Genomic DNA, 17,077 nt, shown 5'->3' with positions numbered 1-17,077 from the left:
AAAACAAAAGTGAAGAAATAAACGATTTAAATGATGTCTTTACTATTTGCTAATTTTGATACACAGAATAACCACATTGTTCAAATACTGAAACAAATCTGAACAGACTAATTCTTCCGACCACGAGAGATTACAAGGGCCATTGCCGAAGAATTATATTCAAGAAAATAGAAGTAGAAAATAGAAACAAAATATGGAACAGTGTCACGACTTTAGTTATGCCATTCAAAGTTATTGGATTCAGTATATTGTAAGCCGTGCTGGTTATTTTCTAATCAAACAAATCAATGGTGTTCTGGATTTCGGGATTGGAAAAATTTGTCAGGAGAAATAAATGTACATACCTACATCTATAAGAATCATTAGGTCAATTTTAATCAAATCAAATGGTGAACAGGGTCCTGGCTTGAAAAGTATGTGTGTAAAGTTTCGTTCGAAAAGTTCAAAAGCTGAGAGAATAGTTTGAACTGAAAAAGTATATATATATATATACTGATATATACTTTATGGTATTTTCGACGTTTCCTTTAATGCGTTACGAAAATCTTGACAAGTCTAATATACCCTTTTTACACTTTTTCGTTTAAAGGGTTTAAAAAAATGTTAGTAGGAGGCAGTTAGTTAGAATTTGCTTATGGGCCTAAAAAATGTAGTTACGCCACTGGCCATGAACTATGTAGATATAGCTTAGAGACATAGAAATCCCTAAGCAATATTGGTCATAAACTATGTAGATATAGCCATTAAAAAACAAAAATCATTTAAGATATAAAATTACAACCTCAAATGATGATTTTTAGTATGCAAGTAGAATTCACTGGTATCTCATTGAGGAAGGAAGCACGCCCTAAAAAGACTCATCTTGCCAAACGACTTGATCTTCCAGAATAACTACAAAGTATGTGATAAAACTTCAAATAAACCAGGTTATTGCATCTATGTATGACGAGTGCAATTTGATGCACTTAACATATCATGTATATAAATTGACCACGAAAAATGCGAATATTTTAAGCGCATAGTCAGTGTAGTCGAAATAAAGCATATAGTATTAGCACACATGCTGATTGAGGCACAGATAATGGAAGTTGAGTTCCAGCTCAAACAATAATGTCTTTAAGAGGCGGAAAGAACAAAGGAGCAATATCAAACTAATGTGTCAATACATCCAGATATTGCCATTTGCAGCACTGACTTACAGAAAATCGTCCCGGTCCCAAAGTCTGAAATATTTAAAAACGATATTTTTGCAAAAAAGTTTTCAGTTTTCAATGAAATATTTGCTACGCCAGGCAAAAACAAAATATTCACAATTATTTCAGTTCTATGGTATAATGTACTGTGAGACTGTATGAAAACATCGGGTGCATATCTGTGAATTTCTTAATTTACATCTTGAAATCTAAATCAATAGGTGCAGAGTTCCACCCATCTCACTGACTAATTTGTTCCTCATAAGATCGTGATTATTCAATGACTGATCTAAGATCTGCGCACCGCCCCACCCGGTTAGTGATTACTTTGAGATTAGATAGCCCTAAGTAGGGCAGCCTGTAGGTTTTCGCATATAACTTCAGGGCTCTGTTACTTATATATTTTTTGACTGGATCTATTCTAAGGATCTATTTCAAACTGTTAGTTTTTTATTAGTTTGTAAGACATTTAAAGTTAATGTGTCAGTGTATTTTTTATACACTTTATACAAAGCATTTAATATTTTATATCCAAAAGCTTATATAGATCTATTAAGTGTAAAAAACCGTATTTATCTTATTAATTTGATATTGTCGATATGACTGACCTTTTTTTTGTAGGAAAGTGGAAAGCATCGAAAGTCACAGTGTGAGACTCCTACCCACTAAAAGCATCACTTAGGAATGTAAAATTTACTAATTTCGTGTATTGGACCTTTAAGGTTAAAACTGGGGGTGTTAATGGATTCACGAAAGGTATGCGTAGCACAACTGCTGATCCCTTTGCATGCGCGTGAGGGGACGGGATACCTTTGATGGAGTTAACACACCCTGGTAGATTGTCAGTTCATTGTGAGCGCTTGATATTTTTAATGTACATTTCAGCACTGAGCAATATGCCGACAATACACTAATGGCATGGGCTTGTAGACACAGAAATGTTTATGGGCTCAAAGAAGAATATTCTTTGAAATTTCATTTATTGGAAATATAGTACGCATGTGCTCGATGTGTTTTGCAGGAGAAAAAAAATTTTAACAAATTTCTAAAAATAATGCTGAAAATACTGAAAATTTTTGTTTCTTACTAAGATTTAATACCGCATCTAAATAAAATCTAAAAAATTAAAAATTCTATGGACACGTTAGGAAAAATTTTTTTTTTTGAAATTTAACGGTTGATATTAGTACTAAAATGTATACAACCATAATTGTTTAAACTATTTCGTAAAAGCTCAATCAATGATCTTTAAAATGTAACAAATTGCAAGTTTCTATGATTTATAAAGGCTGAGATATGGTCGTTTAAAAATACTAATTATCAAAACCCCATGGATTCACATCTTCTAGGGAATAAAATACAAAATTTTTTCCTGAGATACGTGTGTTCTCATTTTACAAAAGGAGCTCATAAGAAAAATGTACCTAAAGACCAAAAAGATGTATTTATATATATATATACATATTTAACCTAATCATCTCTGAACGAAGAACCGTCAAGACAGTCAAAACTTTAAAAATGTTCTTTTTGTTCAATCATCATAAGTTCAAGGATTATCTGCATAAAGACGGTCTTTTGCACAACCCCAAAAATAAGGTCCAGTGTTGAAAAATATATATCTCCAGAACATGAAATTACAAATACGATTATTTCTTGCACAATAAAGTCAAAACAATATTTGTTGTGTGATTTGTGGTCTTCCTCATCTATATATTGAATTTCAAGCTAGAAAAATATTGATGATTCGAGTAATGTGATTGAAACAATCAGAATGAAAAAAATAGATCATTCCCATCATCATCCCATTATTCCTTCAAACTAAATATCATAAAGTCGCTGCCATACACTTACTTTGTTATGAATAAATGGTATTTCGGGTATTATTTTTATATTTTAAATACTCCAGATGTGACAATTTATTTGGCGACATATTTACTAAGCTAAAATTTAACTGGGAAAAGCTTGATACGAATTGGTCATCGTTTTTGTTGAAAAGTTTTACAATTCAACAGATTCATAACTTATTCAACGGATTCGTATTGTGAATTAGAAAACCTTGAACTACACATATGATACCTTGAATCACAATCCTTTGTGTGCACTTATACCTTGTAGAAGATTGTCTATGTAATGATTTGGTCCACTTTCTATAAAAATAGATCTAAACAAATGATTTGTTTATATTATTTCTCTTCTATAATACTATGAGCCAAACGATTAGATCCTTTTTCAAATAATTTCTATAATAATCAAACAATACAAGAACGGAATAAAAATGCTGTTTTTAGACTCTTTCATTAATATACTTAACAAAAAATAATCACTAAACGTATTAATATTAATACTAAGTTCTTTAAACATTATTACATTTCACACTTGCTTACAAGCTAGTAGTATAGATCAACAAATATCTTCTAAACGTAACTCTGTTAAATATTCCTGTTAACTCCTAAAACAAAACGATAAACTTGGAATATAAAACATAATGCAATTCCATTTATTTTAATATATTTATTCAATTTCAAATGGTTCATTATTACATGAAATTCTATTCAAATTAAGTAGATAATATTTGACCATTCGCTTAATACAATAATATTCTGTATTATACATAATAATATATAATAAGTCTTGAGAACTTTAAGTAACAACAGTTGATTCGAATTAATATTCAATAGTAACACATTTCGTTTTCAAATATTCATTAAGTGCTTCTTGACCCAAATCCTTGCCAAAACCACTCTGTTTGAAACCACCAAATGGTGCTGCTACGTCAGTCTTATTATAAACATTCACAAACACAGTACCGGCTTCAATGTTATCAGCAAATGATAACGCTTTAGCAATGTCTTTTGTAAATACTCCACTAGCCAAGCCATACTCTGTACGATTTGCACGTTTCATTACAGAATCGACATCGCTGCCATTGAATTTCGATATTATCATAATTGGTCCAAAAGATTCTTCCTGAGCAATAAACATATGGTCCTCAACATCTGTAAAAACGGTGGGTTCAAAGAATAGACCCTTCAAATTTGGCACTTTTCTGCCTCCATAAAGTAATTTCGCACCTTCTGCAATGCCACGTTCGCAGAAAGCAAGCAATTTTTCAAAATGTGCACGGTGATTTTGTGGTCCATGCGCAGTAGAGCGATTTAATGGATCTCCAATTGCCATCGTACGTAAATCTTTTAAGACACGACGTACAAACTCATCATGTATACGATCTTCTATAAACAAGCGTCCAGCAGCAATGCAGTTTTCACCCTTGTTGAAAAATACTGATGACATGCCCTGAAATCAAGAGAAACATATTAATTAACGAATTAAATTATATAGAGATATAGAGAGATATTCTAGATATAGAAAATAGAAATAGGCACAACACAGGCGCTTTGAACTAATCAATATCTTGTAGCAAGCAAAATATTTCCTTAGCAGATAGTAGGTTAAGCAAAAACAAACATAAATTTTTATATAATCAAACAAATAAAAATGAACTTACATGCTTCACGGCTTTATCTAAATCACAATCAGCAAAAATAACTAACGGACTTTTTCCACCTAATTCCAAGGAGCATTTTTTAATATTAGAAACCGCACATGACTTCATTATAGTTTGGCCAATGGGTGTGGAACCAGTGAAACCCAATTTACGTATAAGCATATGGTCGGCAATTGCTTGTCCTGCTTCTCCACCCCTGCCAGGTACAACATTAATAACACCTGGTGGAAAACCAGCTTTTACTGTTAGTTCAGCAAATTTCAAAGCGGTGAGCGGAGATGTTTGAGCAGGTTTAATCAAGCAAGTATTACCGGCTGCAATACAAGCAGCCATTTTCCATGACAACATCATCAAAGGATAGTTCCAAGGTGTAATTAATCCCACCACACTGTGAAAAATTATGTAGTTATATTATTTATCATAAAATAATTATTAATTTTCTATTCCTACCCAATTGGTTCCTTCTTTGTAAATGTAAGCACATTATTTGGTCTGGCTGGATTAACAGGAATAGTATTTCCTTGTATTTTATCGCACCATCCAGCAAAGTAACGCCATGCGTCAATTGACATTCCAACATGTGTTTTTAGTGCTAACGTATAGACTGCGCCGGAATCAACCGCTTCAATTGTTGCTAGTTCCTCCTTATGTTGTTCCATAAGATCAGCCAATTTGAGCATTAGCTCACCACGCTGTCTAGCTGATATTTGTTTCCATGCACCATAGAAAGCTTTATGTGCTGCTTGTGTTGCCTTATCAACGTCTCCAACAGAAGCGCAAGCCACTTCGCAAATAACCTCCTCATCCGCTGGATTAATCGTCTCTAATACTTGTTTTCCCTCAGCGTCCACAAATTTACCATTAATAAATAGTTGTGTTGGCACTGAAATTTCACGTTTATTTGCTTTAAGTACGAAGCCTTCGAATTCTACCTTAACATTTGAGCTTGAACTGCCCTGTCGAAGACTTTTAACAATTTCAGCAAAGAATTCCTCAAATACTGGTGCCATATAAACATTTTCATTTTCTAAGGGCACATCTAAAGCATCTTTACACTCTTCTACCAAACGTACCACATCCATGGATCCTGCACCGGCAGCAAAGAAATCACTCTCTGCCTCAATTGGGGATTTTAATATTGCTTGCCATATATTGCGTAAAATTTCCTTTTTAGAAAGTTCATCTTCAGAAAAATCTGTAATTTGCTTCACTTCTGCTTGCTTAAACCAATCACAGGCATTAATCATCTTGCTTCCTTTCTTTATACGTCTCACATTTACAAATGCTCCGTCTGTACCCTTAATTAACAAGCCTTCATCGTGCACATATGCCTTTGAAGGACTTCCTTTCAATGTTAACGATTTGGCAGGTGTCTTTAAACCAGCTGAAAACAAGTGTGCACCAAATAGGCGTATTTTCTCCTCACTACCATCCTCATGTATCACTACAGCCAAAGCACCTGGTACTGAATCAAGTCCACGTACATAATTCCAAATACGGTCTGCATTTTGATTTAAATTTATGTACTGATTTTCCTCTTTAAACATGGCAGGATCATAAGTGGCACCAACTTCGGTTTGAGTAATCTTTGGGGCAGTACCAGCAGCAACCATATCAACAGCAATACCCATAGACTTAACACCTTCTGGATATAGAAAACGTTTATATATTGTATCTAATGTGTCGGTGGGTTCCAAAGGTGTTTGTTTTATTAAAAGAATTGGACCAGTATCAAGACCATCATCAGCCCAGAATATAGTGAAACCAGCAACTTCATCACCTTCAATCAAAGTCCAAGATATTGCACTAGCACCACGATGTCTAGGTAATACAGATGGGTGATAACAAATACTACCTAAGGCAGCACCATCAATTACTTCCATTGGTATAAACTGCGAACAATAGGGTAACACATTAAGTGTAGCATTCACCGACTTATATTGTGCCAAAACTTCAGGTATGGCAACACCTTTACGACGCCAGGATGCAAATTTAAAAACAGGTATCTTATGGTATGCTGCTGTTGTAGCTAAAACATCTTCGCGACTACCCTTATCTGGTATTGTGAATACACCTACTATATTATACTGCTTTGATAAGAGCAATTCAAGCACATCAGCTGCAAAATTGCTCTGTCCAATGATTGCAATGCGTAAGTCATTCTAAAAAATACAGAAAAATTGAGAGTATTAGTGGTAAAATAAATAATATTAAACTAATAATATAATATTAACAACTTTTTACATATGTAGTATGAATTTAATTGTATTATCCTGCTATTGCAACATTTATTCAAAAAGAATTTAAGTGATCAAAGAAGAACTATAAAATAGAAGTTTTCTCTTAATAAATTGATTTGAACAATGCCTACTAGCTTTTAATGGTCCAAACAATATATCAAAATAACCATTTAATCGAAAGGATTACCCTGTTTCTTAAAATCTATACTACATTGATTTAAAGCAATTTATTATTTGGTTTTTTAAGGCCATGTTATGTAGAGTGTTATTGGATCGTCAATTTGCCTGTTTTGAGCATGTTATGTAGAGTGTCACAGAAATTGTAATAATTTGCTTCTAAAAGATACAAATGTTAACATTTCTTACTGAAGAACACTGCTTTGCCTAAGTGACAAGGCACAGATAGACTCGGCTCTCATGATCAAATATGAACCGACATATTGTTTTTTCTCTCACTTTCAATTATATAATTTGCGTTTACAACAACAACCATTTTGCTCATGACGAGCCGATGACACTCTACATAACATGGCCCTTACCAATTTCATTTTATTTTAAGTAAAAACAAATTCCACTCAAAATCATTTAATATTATATTCCTTTGTGTGAGACTTAATACTATAAGATACTTATGTTTTTTTTTTGCATTCAGCACTTAAATAATATTACCACTTAAGGCGCACTTAGGAAATACTTAAATCACTTCATGATAAGGAAGTGAGGATGATGCTTTCACCTTAATAAGTATATATTTTTTTCTAATATACAAATATAATCGAATAGCAAAAAAAAAAGTAATTTTTTATTTTAAAGAATTTTTAATATAATTGGATCAATCGTTATAGCCAGTTTAAAAAGCTAATGTTTGTCCCGAAAAATCTCTTAATAATAAGATTACAATAAAACAAATTACAATTACTGAAAAGAGCTAAGCGTACAATCCCTGTATCCTACGAAATTTGGACTCAAGGATATGATTATTTTAATAAAATTATTTATAAAAAAATCATCATCGTGATGTTAGTAATATTAATAAAAAAATAAATTTTCCTATCAATTTTAATTCACACACAAACAAATTAATTTGCTGAAGGGAGGTTTCATGCAATTTATTTTGTGTTATCAGTTATGATTTCAACTTATAAAATTTATAAAAAAAAATTAATAAACAAATAAAGAAAATAAATAATATTTTCTACTTAAAAATTGTAAAAAAATCGGAATCATATTTCACAAATTGAAAAGTCTCTTTTACTCAAGCTCATCCGTCTCGACATTTACGCATTTTCTAAGTAACATTTTTTTATTGCTTTTATTGAACTTAGCTATCGACAAAGTAATCCCTTTCGCTGCTGTAATCAAACAGGCATACTACTTTACGTGATTCCTCTGGAACTATTAATAGCGAACTAATGTGCACAGCAAAAATAACTTCCCCAGTGTTTAGGTTCACCACCTTTGTGTGAATAGAACGATAAGACATCAGAAAAGAAATCACAGTTTCATAAACGAACCTAGTAAGTGATTTAAGTAAGAATTTGCCTATACTTAACCGATAGATATTCTTAGGAAATGCAAGCCTGAAATCATCACAATTTAGATATTTCGGTGAATTGTGTATGACTTGGGCATAATACTTAAAACACCAACAACAAAACTGAAATACAACCATGTACAAATTCTTTCTGAATTTTATAATAGTACAAATATTGTGTTGTCTTCTAACTCGGTACATACCAATGGACTTTCTTCACTTCATAGTATTATTTTTGGAATTTGTTTTTTCCTGTCACAAAGAAATAAATTTACAAAGATAAACTGTTCTGCAATAGAACAAAAAATAAAGTTACGATCATTTAAACAACAAAGACGTTAGTAATTTTTATGTTAAAAATGGCTTACATATCAGAGAACTGCAGTAAGTGCTCAACACTCGAATCATACTTGAATCATACTCGAATCAGTGACTGTGTTTCATTTATATGCATTTTGACTCTATTTTTTCGTATATTCGACTCCACCTGATTCATACATACAGCTGACAGCACTTATAATAATTTATACTCTCCTCTCATATGATATTCATAAACACCGACATTCGACACAAAGGTGATGCAAATGATGTATGAATCATTCATGAGTATTACGTCACAGTCGGTAAAAATTTGTCTGTTGTTCTTTACTGTGCACACAATTTGCTACTAAAGCAACCGCACATGAAGTATTCAAAAACACAAACAAAACACATGCATTTGCAATGCTAACAACAACAGCAACACGCAAACTTTTTGCTTAGCAAACAACAGCGTTCACACAAAATTTTTTCGAATGCTAAAAACGATCGATTGATTCATTTTCGATGAGTATATGAGTATACTCACCCTGAGTATATACTATGATTCATGAATCATTTGCCATTTATGCTTATCTACTTAGAAATGTATATGCATTCTTGTGGAGCTGTGAAGCACTTATGAATCATTGCTGTGGCGTATACGAATGCATATAAATAGTGTACGTGAAAAATATTTATACGCACTTAGATTTGGTTTTTTATGAGTGTACTCTGAGTATTAAAATTATGACTCGTTGTAGTTCTCTGCTACAATAAATAGTTAAAATAATTATAAAAACAAAATTCATTTACACATTTTTTTTTGTGTGAATAACAATTTCCAAATAGTTTAATGAGTATTTTCAATTAACATATTTTAATAATTATAATAATCCTCGCAATTATACTAGGCACATCTTATACATAATTTCAGTTCTAAACCATTTAAGTTAAAATAGCGCAATATGCATACAAATTGTAATATACATTTTTACGAGGGAATAGTTCTATATATAACGATTAACATGTATAGAAATATATACCAAACATAGTTAAACTGTATAAGTAACTGTATTATTGGCGGGTTTAAAATATAACATAAATACGCATATTCACTTTTTATGATATTTTCTGTTTATATATGTATAGCATCGGTTTATCATAAATTTTATATTTATATAATCTCTGTACATACAAACCCTTACCTATATTATAACTATTGGCTTAAATTTAACATTTTACTAACAGTTACTACCCTTGGTTTCTACTTTTTCTCTCTATATTTGTGTACATTTATTTTACGTAATTCTCATAGACACAAACCTAGATCACTCGATTGCATATCACATTTTCTTTGTGATATTACACCTTGAACAATTTTTCAATTGTTACGGAACATAACATTATTTTTCTAACAAAACAATTTTAAATAATTTGTTATGCGGAACGAAATACAGTTTGTAATATTTTTTTTTTTTTATCTAAGTTTTTTGTTTCGCTACGTAATAAGACCAAAAAAAAATTATTTTAGTTTTGTGAAACCTTTGGTATGAAAAACAAAAATGTTAAATAAATATCATTTTTATACATATGGACTATAAACTAATTAAAAAATTTGATTATTTCCTAAGACCACTCATGATGAGTACTTGGCAGTACTCGAAACAGCGTTGTATGGTCAGCCGAATTTCAATAAATTAAAGAAATTTTTGTCCTTGTCCTTTCTTTGCTATTCGAATCCTTCTAAATAACTTCTAAATAGTTTCTTTTCATCATAAAAACGCGTCACTCTCGGCAAGAAAAATTTAACGTTAAACATCGTTTTTATTACTGAAAATTAATGCATCCTCTGTTTTTTGAGGACCGTGAAAAACTGTCAGAAATTGATGTCGGAAGTTTCACATAATTTTCACAGAACATAAATAGGTGTCAAGGTGAAGCAGTTAAATCTTGAATACAAGTATCATATAATGCTTCTAGGATACCAAGTCACTCGAAGTGGGAACATATTGAAAACTAGAGCTTTAGTGTAATGCAATGGACCCGTAAACGTTTTACGTGGAATCTGTCGCAATCTTACACAAAATCGCCAGTTAACCTAAAGTTAAATTAGTTAAAAATTTTTGAACGTATTTTACTAGTATCAAGTTATGCTAGACCAATGTTGTTAATGAACTATAATTGAAGGAACTAAAACTAAATCAAAACTATAGTATTTACAAATAATCATATAACGAGGCTTTAATAAGATTAACTTTTTCATACTAAGACCGGATAATTGGAGTCATTAGAAAATTTAATATTCAATTATATTTCATTAATGTATTAATAATTGTATAAGTATAATTGCAAACTAAAAAAAAGTAGGCACTATTTGTTAAGACTACTGCCTTTTAAGTCTTTTTAAATTTTGTTCTCATTTAATGCAATTATAGTATTATATTATAGATTTTTTCAAAATCAAAGGTATTTTGAAGCACAACGACTTATATCACGTAATAAAAAAAATTTTGTATTATTATTTATAAATTAAACTGTTCATGTTTATAATTCTATAATTTATCAGACTCTTGATGCATTACAATTTTATTAAAAATTTAATTTAATAATGGTAATTTATATTATTCTACATATTACTAAAATTTCATAAAATAATGATTTACTTTTTAAATTTTTATTTACTTCGTACCACTCAAAAAATAAATTTTTTTTTTAAAATAAATAATATCTTTAAAAAATAACAATTGAGATTGAAAAAGTTAATTTCAATAAAAATTTGAATTTAATTTAATTTAATTTTTTACATCTTCTATTATTAATTAAAGAATACTTTAAAATGATAAATATAATTAATTTAAAAATAATTAATAAACAAATTTATATCTATTAGAAATCTAGTATGTACGTTACTTTTAAGTGTGACTTAGTGAAAATGGGACCACATGTAGTATGAGTTAAAAAAAAATTTAAAAAGGATTTCTGTCACCGCCTCTATAAATTGTTTTATATGACACATATTACAGTTTGTAAGTCCATTTATTAAAATATTTATTACATTATAATATTATATTATTATAATTATTTTGATTTATTTTTTATATAAATTTTTTTGTTCCAATTCGAACCTATTTAGAATTATGATCGAACTATCATTTGTTATTTTTTTCTATCCAAAGTAGCAGAAATGTGAATAAATTATTTATATTAAATTATTATATAAATATATGGTAAAATAAAAACCAACAAAAAATTATTGACAATTGGCAATTCAGAAAAGCCTCAAATAGCAAAAAAAATTATATATATAATGTGTGTGAAATAATATTTTAAAACAAAACAACAATATTATCAATATTTTCTAAACTCTATTTAAATTTCATTAATATTTAACAGATTATTTTAGTAATAAACTACTAACGATTACAGCACTTAAAATAAAAACAATATTAAAAACTTACAGCTTAAATCGACAACTTATAATAAAATTAAGTAAAGGTGAGAAAGTACTGAACCATTATCCGCCCTATGCTCTTACTAAGAGCGGTGTCTTTACCCAAAGTACACCAAGGAAATAATAATAATAATATTATCTATTAAGTTTAATTGCCAATAAAAAAAAGTTGAATTGATTAAAAGAGATTAAAAAGATAAATTTATATTATTGAAAAACTATTCGAGGGACGTCGTCATATTAAAGGGGTCTTGGAACAATCTGATCCCTGTAAAATCTCACAAATTATTTATATATAAAAATATTGCAGATATATTTAAAAAATCCTCAAATAAATGCAAATTACCTGAGTCAGCAAATTTAATAATTTAGTTTTATTCAAACAATATAACTAAATAAAAATAAAAAAATGTTAAATTATACGCCTTAATATAATAAAAGCTTAATATAATAAAATATGAGTTTTAATAAAATATATAAAAATAAATTGTTTTATTTTTTCCTCAGTAACTAACATAGAGTTTACATATTAACAGCCAAAAAGTTTATAAGGACGATTCTAAGAGTCTACTAAGGTGCGTAAGTTATTTAAATTTGATAAAGTATTGTTTAGTAACCAAATATTTCAACCAACTTTTTTTTTATTATGTACACTACAAATAGTCTATAAAGTCAAGCGAAATATTTGTGAATTTAAAATTTGTTTATAAATTTAAATAATTAAATGTTTGTAAGTCATTTATAAAAACAATATTTCTCTTAAGTATTCATATATATTTTTATATACTATACTATACATAAATATACTTTTATTTGTTATAATTTTTGTTAATTACAATATTATATAATAATATTACCATATAATAATTATAATAATAGTATTTATTAATATTATTGTGATTATTTGGGATTCTCCAAATATTTTTCTTAATAAAATATTAGTTTACTTCGGTTATATTTAATTTTTAAAGCACAAAAGTCTTTTACATGATATATATTTTACAAAGTGAAACATAATCCTGATGTAGAATGTTTTGTTTTAATTACTGTTGTATATAATTAAAACATTGTTAAATTCATTTACTATATGTGTTAATTTTAAGTTTTATTTTTATATATATAGATAAATGCTTTCTATGTGTAACAACTACGACTAAGTACTTTTATTATATCTGCTTATTAGAGTCCTCTTTAAATCATTAAAATGCAAAAGTTTTGTTATTTATTAATTAATTTAGAGAAATGTTTTTAAAACTGCAACATACAACTGAAGTGATTAACACCTAAATCTAAATACTAACTTTTTAATCTATGCGCATTTATTACTTATTTTTATTATAAAAAGAATATGAATGACAAATTGAAGATTACGATTATTAATTATATCTATTTGTATATCTAATTATTCCTATTTTCTTAATATTTTAGTTTACCTTAGAAACCCAAAAACATTTTAATATTTCTACAAACAAAACTTTTAAATATACAAAATTATTGTGAAACATAAAAAATTTAAAAATAAAATAATACATAAAAATTAAAAGAGATTTTTCGTAGTGAACAGTAGTGAACTACAACAACAAAAATTTTATTTTTTATATTATTTTGATTAATTGAATTTTTGGCTGACCATGCAGCTGTTTCGAGTATTGTCAAATACCCATCATCAGTGGTCTTGGAAATAATTCTTGTATTAATTTATTCATAAATAATTATTTTTGATACTGCAAGTACCAGAAATCGAGTTCTGGTTCAGCCAAATGTGAAGCTCAGTATCAGCGTACCTTAACCAACTGACCCAAAGCCCTACTATTTTTCTGGAGTTTTGTTACTTTTGCTGTGAAAGTTTTATTAACAAATTTACTTGCTGTGTTTATATTGGAACGAAATCATAAACCAGCTGTAGAATAATTGAATTAATTAATTAATTATATTTTTATTTTTAATTGTTTAATCTCGATACTACTCTGTTAAAAAAAATGCTTTGGTCAGTAATCACCTGTTCCCAGGTCTTCTTTATAAAATCAATTAGTATAATTTATTAGTATAATCCAAGTATATATTCCACAACAATTTTTAAAATATAAAAATAACATTTAATTATCTTTTCATTGAAATTAATATAAGAATATATTACTTTTACTTTTATTCGAGAAATGTCGTATTATATTATAATGACTTTTTAATGTCAATAAAAATATATACTTCATTTTGTTATTTACAATTTTTGTTATTCGTTATTTATTTGTGTGTGATTTAATGTACTCAAATGTACTCTATATTCAATCAAATAATTGTAGTTTATATATATATACTTATATTAAAATGTATCTACGTTGACATTTGAAATTATGACCGATAAGAAACCCCCCATGAGCATTCAAAATAATTTCATATTTACTTTCAAGCACGCAAGTAAAGCGAAAGTACGACGCCGGCCGAAATTGTGTTAAATGAAAATCAAATAATTTTCGATATTATTTGTACAACGAGCTTTTTATAGAAAATAAAAAAAAATAAAAGAAACCAACAATGAGCAAAATAGTTTAATAACATATTTAAAATATTAATAAAAATGATTTTTGATTTTATTGTTATCACACTTAATTATTTATTTTAATTAAATTACTTTATATAATTACTTAATTTTTTAAATTATTTTACATATTATTCTATAAAAATCTTTTATATAAAAATATAATACCAAATATACTAAAACCGAAATTAAATTACATATTATGCATATTTAATTATTTTAATTAAATAAATATTTTTACGAATCGAATAATTACGAATCTCTACATACTATTTCACTTTAAGCAAGAATAGAATTTTTAACACAAATGACGGCAATAAATTTAATTATAAATTAACGCATTATTAAATTTCTTAAATTTAATGCATTAATGCAAAAGTGAAACGAAAAAAAATTAGCACTTTAAAATTATTTTATAATTGATTAATTATATAAAAACTTTCATTAATTCTTTCACAAAAAAACTAAAATAAATTGATTTAATAGAAAATAATTTTATTTGTAAAAATTTTAAATACTAACTGCCATTTTAGTCTTCTTTAATATAATTTAGCGGGATGGATTTTGTGTATATATTAATTTATTTTTTATTTTAAAAAACACTTAAAAGCACTTTCTGGCGATTAATTTCTATTAAACGCTATTGTGGCTTATGAACTTTTAGTTAAACACTTTCCAAATAGCCTAGTTTAGTACAACTAATCGTAGAGAAAACTGCTGCACTATTGAGTGATCTGCAACAGAACAACTTTATATATACTTACATTTGATTAAAAAGTTTTTTACTTTATTTTATTGTTTGAACTTTTTCATAATCTTAAGCTTTTCAAATATTATCAACAAATCAGCTGGTACAAATACAGCAAAAAAATGGAAGTTAAAATATTTAATAAACATATTACCATATTATCGTACAAATATTTTTACATAAATAAATATTATTTAGATTATTATAAACTAATCAGTTATTGTAGTCGGTTTCACTGACTATTGCAATGAGCTAAAAATTTGCACTTAACGATTATTTTCTTAAGCTTTTGTGTGAAAAGTTATTAAATTATTGATATGACATTGGTACAAAAAAAAATGTATGCTTAAATATGGTTAGATATATGTTAAGCAATGTTTCGAACTGAAAATTTTTTTTGTTTCGATTCAAAAAAAAAAGAAATGGAATTGTTTCGTTAAGTCTTTCGCTCTGACATTGAGGTTTTTACGATCCAGTTTAAAATATTTTTAGTGTCTGCACTATTATAATTATATAAGTTATTCTTTTAAAAAGCATACTTAACAAATTTATTTAATAAATAAACATACTTATCCGTTTTAATATAAAAACAACTTTTTAAAAACGGTTCACATTATATATAAAAAATGTTTGCGAAACGCCACAGACGATGGATATTTAAAATATCCCAAAATAGCTATGTAGATGGCTAAAAATTTGATTAAATAAAAATAAAAATTTTATTGGTATAAATCAACACTGTTCAAAAAACCATAGCCTGATATATTTCTTTCAGTTGGGTCGGTTTCCCCTCCTACAAATATACCGGTTTATGGCTTAGTTCCGATTTAGAACTTTGCTATCAGCTAAATATATAAATAAGTAATAAAACTTTGCTAAAACCATTCAAAAAAATAGTGTAATAGAAGATTAAAAGCCTTGTATAAGTTTCATATATTTCAGTTTTTGTTTTTATTAAGTGCAAGTTACAAAACTTATTAAAATAAAAAATACAATAATTTTAATTTTTATTTAACATTTTATTAAATGATTTTTAGCGTCCGTTTTGATGAGGAAAGTAAATTTCTAATATAAACTATTGTTTTTGATGGCGAGGTTTTTAACAGTAATAAAATCGCAACAACATTTAATTTTTTATTTAATTTATATTTTATATAATTATGTCCAGCAATACTAATGCAAGTATGGTCTGAGGTACATCGATTGAGAATATGCGTTCCATACGACAATGAAACGCAGTTAGGAATAAAATTGTATTACATTAATAGTTTTAAATAATTAATTGCATATAAACTTTTTACACCATCTATACCTTAGAATTTATTCTTATACTAGCGAACCCGACAGACTTCGTTCTGTCAAAAAGATTTGAAATGTGGCAGTTTTATGTTCCTACCTATTTTATAGTCGGTAAAAAAAATCTCCTCAATAGAACCTGGTGTGTAGGGTTCAGCTTCTCTTGTTGAGTTATGCGCCTACCAATACATTTTTCGATTTATTTTCATATATAAGATTAAATAAAAATTAATTTTTGAAAAGTAGTAAACTACAACAACAAAAATTTTAATTA

At 28.0% G+C, this 17,077-nt stretch overlaps 1 protein-coding gene across 1 annotated transcript; it reads right to left on the bottom strand.

Moving 5' to 3' along the window:
- Window positions 1-3,687: 3,687 nt before the first annotated feature.
- Window positions 3,688-15,320, bottom strand: LOC119689280 (cytosolic 10-formyltetrahydrofolate dehydrogenase). Its single transcript, XM_038104072.1, has 4 exons — window positions 15,282-15,320; window positions 5,149-6,860; window positions 4,699-5,086; window positions 3,688-4,487 (listed from the first exon to the last, which is right to left on the bottom strand). The coding sequence occupies exons 1-4, from the start codon at window positions 15,285-15,287 to the stop codon at window positions 3,858-3,860; spliced, it is 2,736 nt and encodes a 911-aa protein (XP_037960000.1). The 5' UTR covers window positions 15,288-15,320; the 3' UTR covers window positions 3,688-3,857.
- Between the last annotated feature and the right edge of the window lie 1,757 nt (window positions 15,321-17,077).

Source organism: Teleopsis dalmanni, chromosome X (genome assembly GCF_002237135.1).
Source record: "Teleopsis dalmanni isolate 2A chromosome X, ASM223713v2, whole genome shotgun sequence".
NCBI lineage: Eukaryota > Metazoa > Arthropoda > Insecta > Diptera > Diopsidae > Teleopsis > Teleopsis dalmanni.
Note: the sequence above shows the minus strand (reverse complement) of the source record. Positions and strands in the feature narration are given on the sequence as shown.

Excerpts from the sequence above, each read along its gene's own strand:
- LOC119689280 (XM_038104072.1), bottom strand. Across the intron at positions 5,087-5,148 it reads ACAAAGAAGGAACCAATTGG|TGTGGTGGGATTAATTACAC; the intron begins GTAGGAATAGAA and ends AATTTTTCACAG. Across the intron at positions 4,488-4,698 it reads TAGATAAAGCCGTGAAGCAT|GGCATGTCATCAGTATTTTT; the intron begins GTAAGTTCATTT and ends TCTTGATTTCAG.